We start from the raw sequence: 13,150 nt of genomic DNA, 5'->3' as shown, positions 1-13,150 counted from the left end.
ACAGTGCAGCAAAACTATTCTGTATGAACAACCTTTGTCACAGTCTGCATACTCTAACTTGTGCCAGTTAACGTGTTGCCTTTTGATATATCTATAATGAATACACAGTACAACAAAACTATTATGTATGTTTACAAGAACTAAGTACTGTTACATTCGAACAGCGCCGACCGTAACATAGTAGTAATCACCTCACTGACAAACAGGATTACTACAATATCAAAACAGGAACAGTATCTTTTTTCCATGATAATTGTTTTCTATCTCCATTTTGCATTAAGTGTACATGTAACATGTGATTTCATACTCTATACGTTGATCTAGATAACAACCAATCATTTCAAGGAAATCGGTCTTATACATATCAACAATTCCTACATCAGATAATGCTTTAAACTATACTTACCCAAGACAATTGTTAAGTATACCAAGCCAATATCGATAGACGCATACTAGTATAATGAGTTGTTACATTTACCAACTGATATAGTTTCGTTACCGTGTCTTCTAATTCATCAGAAAGTTCAAAATATTGTTGTTATACAAAAATGCATATGCAAAATGATGCTTAAATATAAATGTTAATGCCAACATTTTATACAAATAACAAAAGCGGTCAATGAATTGTAGCTAGTGCCATTCATTTTTGTACGATACATTGTGTATTGTGTATAGCGAGCAGAGGTACATGTAGTGTCGGCCGGTAAGTACTGTACGGTTATGATGAATCGAGATACTTACTATTTATAGATGGGTATGGCGTCACCAGTATAACATATAATGTTTACATTCGCCCTGTATATTTACTATTATATACCAGTATGTTTAGACCAGGAAGCTTGTAAAAACTGTACATGAACTTAAACATAATGAACGGCATGATGTCTGACATTCACCTACAAAAACAAGTTGTTGTTGTTTCTCACCGTGAATTCTGCTTCTACTTGTTCATCTTACTCCTTACAATCCAATCATCGACAGGTAGGTTGTGCTTCGTTCTGTCTGTGTAGAATTTGTTGATATCAGTCACCTATGTGCGATTATGGTTATAGGTTAATTTAGCAAAGGGAATTATTAAGTATTGACAGATTTATAAGAGCGTAGCTCCCTGGCTCCACGGACACCCTAGCGAAACATTATAATGGTAACACGCGTGTACGCAACAAAGTGATAAAAACCTATCTTGCTACTTTACTTAACGCTATCACTGAATTTTAATGATCTGCAAAACCGAACAAAAAGTACTCCTACAGTATCATACTTTGTAGTTATGTGTTCTTTTGTTATTGAGTCATGGAAATACACATTCCAGTTTTACTCAGACCATTGTTTTTTAGGTGTTAACTGGAAACGTGGTAAATCCACACTGTCTGCATTTGCTTGTATGTGATGTCCTTTTTAGATAAGGGTTATCATATAACATGTCCTGCAAGATGGCGGACGATAAAAAGTTAGAACAGCATTAGTAGGCAACACATGTACATGACGTCCCAATCATTGTCAATTTGTTTTACGTATGATTATAAAGGGGTAAGTGCCGTACTATGGTATTATTCTGTCTGGTAGAGACAGCGTTCATAAGTACCAAAATGTTGTAACTACCGTATGTTCTTTGTTATTTCACCTACAGTCATAAGCAGACACGTTATAGGTTTATTTCTGGAGAAGGTTAAGTTGCACATACCAGGTCGGGTATTGTACCCTACCATACACGGAGTTACGGCCCTTTGTTAATGTTTGATGTCTTGGATTGTCTAGAGAAATATGTTCCCTCTTTTTCACACACATTCATACAATATAACAACTAACAATAAACAGAATTATGATCACATTTCTAACCAAAACTGTGTCCTCAGCACATTGTTCCTTTTCTCTTGTTAGTGACGTAGAGCATATGCAAGCAAAATCTTTTTCCATTTTTACTCAATAGGATAAAAAAAAAATCCATGGTAGTTCGAAGGCATTTATCTTGTTACATGTCAATATTTTGATGCATTATGGTACACGAAACACCAACCAAAAGATAATAAATTCGACCCTTATTTTGCAACAAGTGTAAAAGGATAAATTGTATAGCATGTGCGGGGCTTGTACGATGCGGTTTCCATGGAGTATACAAGGTGTTGTGGAATTTCTCAGAGCGACGCGGGATCAGAGGAAAACTCTGAAAAACGTTACACTTATATTTAAAATGTTCACAAGATGTAGATGTCACAGCGTCCTTACGGCAAATACGGAGTTTCTACGGAGCACCCGTGGCGTGACGTTGCGTTCCAATGGAGCTGTAGTTGGCGTGCTAGGATTTGTCACTGTGCGTCAACGGCGCGTATACTGTGCTGACGGCGTGCCCAAAACGTTCGTATTGCGGGCCCGAGTTGTATACAAACACCACCATCAGTTGAATATTTCGCTCGTCGCACGTCAAGGTTAAAAAGCATCATGACCGACATGAGGGGTACTAAAGGCAGAAGGAAGAAGAAAACTAAGGATCCTAGTCCACCGCTATCGCCTCATCAAGCAGGGGGGGAGTCACATGCGACCTCCCAAGCAAGCAGGCCACCCAACATGTCTACGTCATACAGGCCTTCCACCTAGCCACAGAGGTAGGCAAATACCATTTTTATGGGGTTGGCTCTCAACACACTAGCAACGTCATGCCAACACTGAAGGACGCGGTAGATGCGCCATGGAAGCGAAATTATCGCCGTGACTGCTCCGTGTTGTCGATGTAAGAGAGCAGCAAAATAAATAGCACTCCCTGTAAGCACCGTAAGCGCGATAAGGACGCGGTATAAACACAGTGACATCACTAAGTACTTACTGAGGTATCCGTGCAAGCACCGCCGACAACCACAACGTTCGTTTCGCGATCATGTGCGGCCTTGATGCGCGCTCACATAGCTCCTGTGGCGATGTATGATACCTTACCCTACAACGACGACCCTACGTAGTTTCTACTGCGCGCATGTCAGAACGCAGAGCTGTGGTGGATACTTTGTGCATGCTCATAGTGTTCTAAGCGACCCCACCCCATCAAATGGAGATGCCATCGCGTTGCTGCAGTGATGTAGGATACTCTACTGTGCGCACCTCGGTGTTCGCATATTTCATGGACTCTGTCGGATCGCCGTGAGCACGCATCCCTGATGTGACAGCTGTTTTACAATTGGGCCTACGTAAGGACCAAGGGAATTTGGACATAAGCATTTCGCGATACTTTTACAAGAATCGCTTTTTATGACCCCTGGACAACTCGGAACGGGTTATTTCCTGAAGGAAGATGATACATGAAGCAAGGCTAGGGAAATACAGTATCTAGTTTATTCGGTAGAGCATAAGATAAGTAAATCAGAGGTCCCAGGTTCGACCTATAGCAGAGACATTGAACAACTACTTACCTCTATTACACAATCAAATTCAGTAATATTGCAAAGTTATAGAATAATATTGATCAATCAAATGCCAAAATGTGTGACGCTTCTATGCAAAATTTTATTTTTACATACGAAAAGTAGCCCATACAGTGACAACATACACGTATATAAACTATTGCATCCGGACTTGATGTAAAGCATGTTCGACATTTTATCATCAGTTTGGAACACCAATTGATAATGTCTGGTTCGCACGGGCGAACTGACAATATTGGTATTGATATGTTTATATTTTTTAAAGCTTCGCACTTTTAAGTCAATGCCTGTTGCAAATATGAAATGTATTATTGCGTTCTAGTGTTGGATGGTACATTGGAACCAAGTACTTCAGAGTCTCCGAGTCTCAAGCGTTAGCCTCAGGGTGAAGTACCTATACAATATACAACAGTTTAATCTATAATCTCGAGCTTACACGGTAGCATACGGTAGACTAACAACCTAAAAAAATATAGTGTCCCAACTAAAGATAAAACCGTCGAGACGAGGTTGTTGTCCGTCTCTAGATGGGTCAATCAGGCATTGTCCATTCTTGTTTTTCGCAGCGGTAAGACCAACATATTACGTCACTGCCAATTTACAGTAAAACACTTGTTATTAGGTTGCACATTTTATATATTGTATATTTCAATTACATTCTTAATCTGAATTAATATCACGGGATGTAAGTTTGATGATATGGCAATTAGAACCCTGACTCACCCATAGGCCTGAGGAGCAGGACTAAAGCAAAGGATCGAATTGACTGAAAATCAAACAATGTATTTCTTAACACCAAAATTGGCTAAAAATACTTTCCATGGGCGGAAAGTGTCTAAGAGATGCTTTATAAAAATAAAGTAGATGATGAGGGAACACAATTGTTTGTTTTCATAGGGAAATTATTTAAACTTTATTGGAATTACTTTCATCATATGGCGTTTATATGGCTGCATAATAATAAATGTCTATCGCCTGTTTTCAAAGTGTGAGCTACTCCCTTCATCCCTCAGGATTAGACTGTTAATCCGTCACCTAAATAAAGGAATGTATGACATATTATTATATTGTATTGACAGAATGTTGTTGTAAGTGGCTAAACCGATAGTTTAAAGACAATTTCATTTTCTAATCGCCAGTATACACATGAAAATAAAATCGATTGTGATATTATAATTCCAACGAATTTCAACAAATACTACGTTCATAATTTTAGAAATTGTATAAATCTTGATACAAGTTCATAGTCAGAGGTAGTCAAGACGTTCTATTAGCTTGGTGTATTTTTGTATTACGCCATAGCAACAGTTGGAGAGAAAAAACTACATAGGTGCAGAGTACACACTTTTTATTTTGTGACTTACTGTTTTCTAATTTGCTGCAATATGATTGCGTTTGATGTCTCAAATATAAACAATATGGCGGCATTTTTTTATTTTTATTTTTTATTTTATTTTCAAATATTTTACTTCCCCCAGCCAAATATTATACATATATATATAATACTGATAAGTATATACAGATATATATATAAATAACTTCATAGGAACTGCCAGGGTTGGGTAGCCCTGGAGTCAGTCCCCTAAACAATATGGTGTCCTCACACAGGAGGGCTCTCATACATTTTTCTCTGCTAATTTTATCTTAATTCAAATATTTCAATTTCATAACATTTTTTCATCCATATAACATTCAGAAATTTGATTGGGAAATAAAACACTTGTGCATAGAGTATTGGACATCTACGGAACAAGAACATACTATCACATTTCACACACAGCACACACATCCAGACGTGTTTACATATACATCAGTACCATAATCACTAAACATAAACAAAACACTTATACACACACACATACATGCACATATACATACGTACATAACATACACTCTACGATCTATATATGTATATACATACATGCATACACATGCCTGTACATACACACTAACATCAGCAAGTATGCATGCACTTACATACGTACACATGCATGTAAATACAAACAACCATGCCGATTATTGCATGTATCCATATAAGCACAAGAAAATACATATAATGTTCATGCACTCTACTTACCCGTATTATGTTTGTTTTTGGAGAGAGAAATATCAATCAACAAAAAGGTAAATTGTAGTATACACAAATTTCTCAAAATAAATCCTTCCATTCCATCCATCTTTGATCAAATGTTTCATTGTATATTTTTTTTACTGATAAAGCTTTCTCAATATTATATATGAATGCAAGAAATTCATTCAAACCATTTAAACTTAACTTATAAGCACCAGAAATATATATATAATATTTTGTATACAAAATAATATAGTTAATGGGCATAGGAGCATTCTCAGTAATTCCAACTTAAAATCAATAATTTTCCTTATTCTGCTAAATATTCTCTCTTTTAAATCTTGCCATAGCTTTAATGACTGTGGACATTCCCAGAATAGATGTTCTGTAGTTTCTATTTGTATTTTACACATATTACAGATATTGTCATTTGACATCCCAATAGTATTTAAATAGTTTTTAATTGGGAGGATACAATTTTGTAACCTGTATTGAAACCATTGCAGTGTTGTAACTTTAAAGACATTACTATATGAACTTTTCCAATCTATATTTCTAAAAAATTCTTTCAATACCCATTTTCTTTCAGCTGTATTTACTAATTTAATTTTACTATTTAATATGTCATACATGTCTTTACAACCTTTGTTTTTTTTTATGATAATAAAAATATGAATAGGTATGAAGGGCTTCTCCAAAGTTGTTTCTGCAGTTAAGTTATAATTTAATTGTTTGCAACATTGCCTAATAGACTGACATGTACTATGATAAATCAAGAAGTTTCCAGAGTTTATATTGTATTTCAGTTTAAAATTTACAAAAGTTAGAAAAAAACATTTTTTTGTTCTAATAGATCACAAACATTTGTAACACCCTGATCAAACCATTTTCGGACAAAAGTATTTTTTGCCATTACCAAAAATTGGGTTATACCAGATTGGGAGAGTTAAGAACTGCTTAATATATTGTATTTGTGTTACTTCTGAAACATCTACCCATGTCTTAAAAACATCCTTCCAAAACATATTACTATTCTTCAATTCCCATATCGGATATATTTTCTACTGGAAAGTGCTCTGCTTCAAAAATATGTATCCAGCTTTTACTATTATTTTTCAGTAATCTTCGTATCCAAGTGGACTTAATGTAAATCATTTTAAGGCCTCCACTTTCATACTTTTGGATTATAGTATTTCGTTTAATTTTGTCAACAGGAGATTGCCAAATGAAGTTAAAAAAAAATGTGTTCAGCTGCTGAATAAAAGTGCTGTTTGGTGTAGGAAGTGCAATGAACAGATGATTAAGTTTTGGTATAATTATTGATTTCAATATTACAATACGACCAATAGAGGTTAAAATTCTACGTGACCATTGGGTTATACTGTTATTTACATTTTTAGGGCTTTCACATAATTCAAGCTTATAATCTCTTCTAAGATAACTGAAAAATGAATACCTAGCAAATCAAATTTTGTTTCCACCATTTTAATTTTCATCTATGATGGTAGACATCTGCACTGAATTTCTTGCTGCCAATCCAAATCACTTTTGTTTTATCATTATTAACTTCTAGACCTGACATTTTACCAAAACAATTATTTAAAGCTTCATTGAATGAGTTTCTAGATCCATCTAAAATTATTGAGGTATCATCTGCAAACTGTGAGAGTTTATAATCCTTATGTTTTATTTGTATACCTTTGATATTTTTATTGTTTTTTACCAAAATTGATAATATTTCAGCTACTAGTAAAAACAGATACGGAGAGACTGGGTCACCTTGTCGACATCCTCTTTGTATCTCTAAAACATCAGACAGTATACAATTTTGTGTTATTGCAGAAAAACTACTTTTATATAAAGTTTTGATCCATATCTTAATGCTTTCACCGAAATTTAAGAAAAAAAGACCTTGTATAAAAAATTCCATGAAACAGAATCAAAAGCTTTTTCAAAATCAATGAATACTAGAAGTCCAGGTATATTGTTTAATTCAGTATAATTCATAATATCATAAATTAGTCTAGTGCTTTCACCAATATATCTACCACTTAAAAAACCTGTTTGTGTCTCGGAAATGATATGATCTAGAACTGATTTAAGTCTGTTGGCTATACAAGCTGATGCTAGTTTATATACAACATTTAGCAAAGTAATTGGTTTCCAGTTTTTCATAAAATGTCTGAGCTTATCACCTTTTGGAATACAATTTATAATTCCCTGTCTTTGTGTAATTGATAATTCACCGTTATTATACCCAAGATTCAAAGATCTAACAATAAAAAATAATCAAATTTACCCAAAAGAATTTAAAAAACTCACTTGTATAGCCATTAGAACCAGATTATTTAAAGTTGTTCATGTTTTTTAAAGCAAAAAGTAGTTCTGTTTCTGTTAATTCTCCTTCAAGGATTGAACGTTGATCATCAGTTAATTTAACATACTCTAGACCATTTAATGAATTATTTAGATTAACATTTTCTATGTTATCCGAGTTGTCACGATCAGCATATAGCTGTTTGTAAAAAATCATTGTTTCTGCAAGAATATCAGCTTGACTTGTTAAAACCTCACCATTATCTTTTTCAATTTTAACTATAGTTTTGTTCACATAAGTATAAGTTTCTAAATTACAAAAATATTTTGATGGTTTTTCGCCCTCATCTAGCCAGGTTACCTTTGAACGAATCATGTATCCTTTCATTTTATTTATTCTAATACTTTCTAACTCCATCTTATTTTGTTCATAGGCCTCCAAATTTGATGCCCATGTATTGTTACCTTCAAGTTGTTCTAAATCATTCAGCAATTATTTTTCTCTTTTATCCCTTTCCTTTTTTCTAAATGATGAATATGATATGGTAATTCCTCTTATCTCCATTAACAATGTTTCTAAAAATAATATGGCGGCAACTTAATTCGATATGAACACTCGCAAATTCATCACCAAATATTTATTGAGATTTATGGAAGTTAATATGAATATTTTAATGTAAGTCTTAATGAAATCTACTTGTATTTAGACAAAAACTGAATGATTTCGTATTCGTAACCATAATCAATCTATATTGGGAACCTGCACTACAACTCTGTTTTCAATACAAGGTTTCGTATCGTTTGTTGCCGGACAGATGTCGATTTTTACAGTCATAATCAGTTGCCAGTTTGTCATAATGTTGCGAAAATGAAAAATAGTGTGTCTATGAACAACAAAATGAAACAATAACAATATTTGTCAAGGTTACCTGTTTAATTCATGTAGAATTATACTTCTTCTCAAAAGCACATTAATTATCCGCCATTTTGTTATCTGCGCGGGGGCGAGTCTAGTAAGGACATCCGGTACGGAATTCGGACCGGACTTGCGGTACGGAAAGAGTTAAGGACGTGCCAGGTTTTGGTGGGTTTGGAAAGCCGAGGTACACGGAGAAAAAACACCGACCTGCGACCAGTACCTGGCGGAACCCCACGTAGGCCTCGAAACCGCTACCAGGGATGGAGGGCTAGTGATCGTAGACGGTCAGGCGCCTTAACCACTCGGTCACTGAGGTCGAGTAAAGAACCCTGTGAAATACGTTGTTGACGTGCCACTCTACATTGGAGTGACACATCAGAAATACAATTCTGATGGTTGTCAAGTTGCCCCGCACATACTGGCGCGTACTCGATAGGCATATTGACGAAGGGAATGCATGGACAACGTGACAACCCCTATATGTAACAAATTTTGGTAATAACAAAAATTTACAGGGAATATTCAACAAACGGTCCTTTCCTCTACATTGCTGACCTATCAGTGACACCGGTTAAGGTTCAACAAGCCATCTAAAAGATGTAAAAGTCATCCTAAAGTTTAACTCCTGGCAAGTCATTTTCAGATATTCTTACATGTATACAAAATTGGATTATATATATGTAATTTAAATATATTGAACTTGTTCATGGGCTATTAAAACGTTACATAACCAGGTTAACGAAGTCCAAATACGGCGTAAAGGCTAAGCGTCTCAACTGAATGTTACATTCATATTAAAACGTCCGCGTAACATATTTTACTGGCATATATGTGTAAAACCATAGATCTCTGACCATAAACAATGCTTAAACTTCATGTAAAATACCCTTTCTTAACATTTACTGTTTTTTTTTATATAAAATAGCTAGACTTTTCAGCTTCAGTGTTTTTAACATGTCTAGCGCATTGATATAATCACAGAGTGTTATCAAATGGCACATCATCTAAAGTTCATTTATTGATCAAGGTTACTTTGTTTTCTTATTTGGTAATTGCTAAAATGTATTACCAAGGGATTTTACTATGAATTTAGTGGTTGTGCATGGCATTATCTATCTTTATTTGAGGTCCGAATCCCTCTCAACAGCTATAACATGTAATAGAGAAAAAAAATATCCGCTTAACCTAGGTATATATATATAATTTAAATGATGGGTCATTTCTCATTACTTAGTTGGATCACAAAAAATATTGTAATGTTATATGTCAAGTGAGCTATTTTAATAAAGACATCAGCCTTAAAGCCTTATTTTTAACTACGTTAACCTGGCTAAGTACTTTTTGCATAGCCAATGTACAAGTTCAATATATGCAAATTACATATATAAGAACCGAATTTTGATTGAGGTTTTTGAACATGACTTATCAGGGGGTTGAAATTGTAGGTGACTACAGCATCTTTTAGGGGACTTGTTAAACCTCAAGAGTATCGCTGCTCCAATTAACAGATCATAGCCTCAAATAACACACTGATTTGAATGCTCTGTCGGTAACTTACGGAGACACACTATATCAATTGAAATAGTTGTCAATATAAACATTGTAATCATGAATGGTAAACTGCCCAGTGAAGTTCAATGACGTCAGACGGTTGAGCGCGAAACCGCTTGTATGGTACGTTCTGTATTTTATACCGAACCAGCTTGATGAATATTTGTGTTGTATTGTTTTTGCCTTTAAACACCTCAAAGTATTATCGCTTCTGAAAATCGGACCTGTCGAAGTTATAATATTTCGAAGACGACTCAATATGACGACCTGAAACTCGCAGGAGATTCTGCTCCCTGTGTGACAACGTGTGATGGCTGTATCCCTTACACAATGGTTAGGATATATGCGACTAAGGAATACTGTGTTGGAAATGTTTTTTATCCTGTTGCTGAGAATATTCATAACTAAATGTTTGTTTTGGGATGAAAACGAAACGTAATTTGTATTGAATGTTTTGATTTCTGACGTTTATGACAAAGGCGTGTCGGTGATGACAATAACTATGATTGTTCTGTTTGTTGATGAAAGTGGATTTTGTGTTAGAAAAAGAGTGACGAAGATGACTCATAATGACGACCTGAAATTCGCATGCTACTCTAGACTATGTGTGACAAACTGTGATTGTTGTAGCCCTAAACAATGATTAGGGTATATAACCGATTTTAAGAAATATGAAATGATAACAGTACAGTAACGATACAGGGATATACTCGAAGAAAGGTATCGGTATTTATCACATAATGTACTGTGTTATCAAGTGAATTTACCCATGTCATATTTTTTGGCGTATTAACCCATGAATTATGACATTCCTTGTTTTATCAGCCCTGTGATTGATTGTAAGTTTCAATTGTTTCAACTGTGACGTCACGACTAAGACAAGAACGTGATATCACAGACGTACGCACTTGAGTGAAAATGGCGGCTTTTTCATTTCAAGGTTGCATGGAAATAGTCGTTTTACACGAGTAATCTTAGTTATGTGATAAAAAGGATCTTACACTCGTTTTTATTTCATATTAAGTTTATGAAACTCGTCACGAAGTTTTCATTTTAGCTCGCATCGAGTTTTAGGGATCAGGGTCAAAGTATACTGAAAAAAAAAACCCGCACAATTAAATTATGCGATCAATAGCCTATGATATTTTGGCATGATATATCAATGTGAAGGGACAAGTCTACTCTTTACAATACTGTAGAAGAAAAGTCTGTGTTGTGTCATTAGTAGTTACTCAAAGTGGGATACCCGCGAAAAACAAAATGGCACTTCAGTACCTGGTGTGGGCACCTTTTGCATGAGTCCCTGCACGGATTCTCCTATGCATTGAATTCATGAGAACATTTACTCGACTTAAGGGAATGTTGTTAAATTCTTGTGTTAATGCTGCGATCAACTGGGCGCGGTTAGTTGGGGGGGGGGGGGGGTTGACGTTTCCTAATACGCCTGTCCAGCTCATCCCACAGATGTCCAATGGGAGACATGTCGGGGCTATAAGGGGGCCATTCCAGAGGCTGAACGTTGTTTGCCGTGAGAAAATCACGACAGACTCTGGCAACATGCGGTCGAGCATTGTCTTGCTGGAAAATTAGGTTATGACGTCTGAGAAGTGGAAGGACATGTGGTTGGATGATCTGGTCTCTGTATCGAACGGCATTGAGGTTTTGATCCACGACCACTAAGGGGGATTTTACTCCATGGGAGATGCCTCCCTAAACCATTACAGAAGCCCCACCGAATATATCGCGTTCAACCACTCATGCGTCGGCGAAACGCTCACCGCGTCTGCGATATACCCTTTTTCTTCCGTCTGAGCGATACAGACAGAATCTAGACTCGTCGGTGAACATCACACGCCTCCATCAACGCATCCCAAACCTATTCGGGCCATGTCTGCGCATCCAGTCAAGACGCACTTGCCGTCTCCGTGATGTCAGAGGTGGCCCGACATAATGTCGGCGCGCAATGATTCTCTCGGCACGCAAGCGGTTCCTGGCAGTTTGAGGACTTATGGGTCCGCCATGAGTACCTAAGGTATGCGACGCAGTCTCTACAGCAGTCTTGAATCTGTTGTGCAAGTGCGACAATCGAATCGCCCTGTCTTGTCGTGCGGTCGTTACACGCGGACGACCGCTCCTGGAACGATCGGAAATTAACACAGTAGCACGAAAACGTGTCCAGAGACGATAAATTGTACACGGGCCAACACCAAACTGCCGTGCGGCATCAGTTTGGCTATGACCATCCATCAACATCGCAATTGCTCTACTACTCTGAATTTGCGTTAAGCGTGGCATCTCAGTCAATGGCGAAATCAAAATGCCAACGTGGAAAATTAATGTGGCTGAACTTAGAGTATCCGTTGAGATTATTTGTTTGACAAATCCCGGCTTGGCTTGATCACGCCGCGTGATTTGGATTAAAGAAGCTAACAATGTCACGCAATGACATCATCACGGTTGGCTGATTTTAGGGTAGATTGTTGAGAAGGGAGATCGTTCTTGATGTAATACCTGACCAAATATTCCATTATTTCCTTACAGCTAAGGTGTACTGCAGGNTTGTGCTTTAAATAATAATAAATACTTGCCATGGGTCTAGGATATATCAATGAGCGTTTGCCGCTGAATCAAATTATTTAGAAAAAAGGGTTATAATTTGAAAATCCTTTGACTTTTGTAATATTTTGCTGAACTGAAAGCGATTCTTCAATATTGAAGAACATATGTAGTACTTAATAATAAGGGGTATTTGTTTATCTAGTGTACACATACTTCTATTCTGATTATGAATAATAAAGACAAAACACCAAATTTTAACAAAAAAACAGAATTTAGCAAAAATTCCTGAATCCATTACATTCCAAAATTGTATGTTTATAAGTT

The 13,150-nt window shown here is 36.2% G+C and overlaps 1 protein-coding gene across 1 annotated transcript in view; it reads left to right on the top strand.

The window, feature by feature from the left end:
• Positions 1–825: 825 nt before the first annotated feature.
• The window catches only part of LOC110458766, a 38,800-nt gene continuing 26,475 nt past the window's right edge, over positions 826–13,150 (top strand). Inside the window, exon 1 of the mRNA XM_021510668.1 lies at positions 826–981. Within this exon, the coding sequence (XP_021366343.1) occupies positions 855–981 (127 nt within the window). The 5' untranslated portion in view covers positions 826–854. The remainder of the gene's footprint in view (positions 982–13,150) is intronic.

The sequence above is a fragment of the Mizuhopecten yessoensis genome, unplaced genomic scaffold (genome assembly GCF_002113885.1).
Source record: "Mizuhopecten yessoensis strain PY_sf001 unplaced genomic scaffold, ASM211388v2 scaffold9757, whole genome shotgun sequence".
In the NCBI taxonomy this organism is placed as follows: Eukaryota; Metazoa; Mollusca; class Bivalvia; order Pectinida; family Pectinidae; genus Mizuhopecten; species Mizuhopecten yessoensis.
Note: the sequence above shows the minus strand (reverse complement) of the source record. Positions and strands in the feature narration are given on the sequence as shown.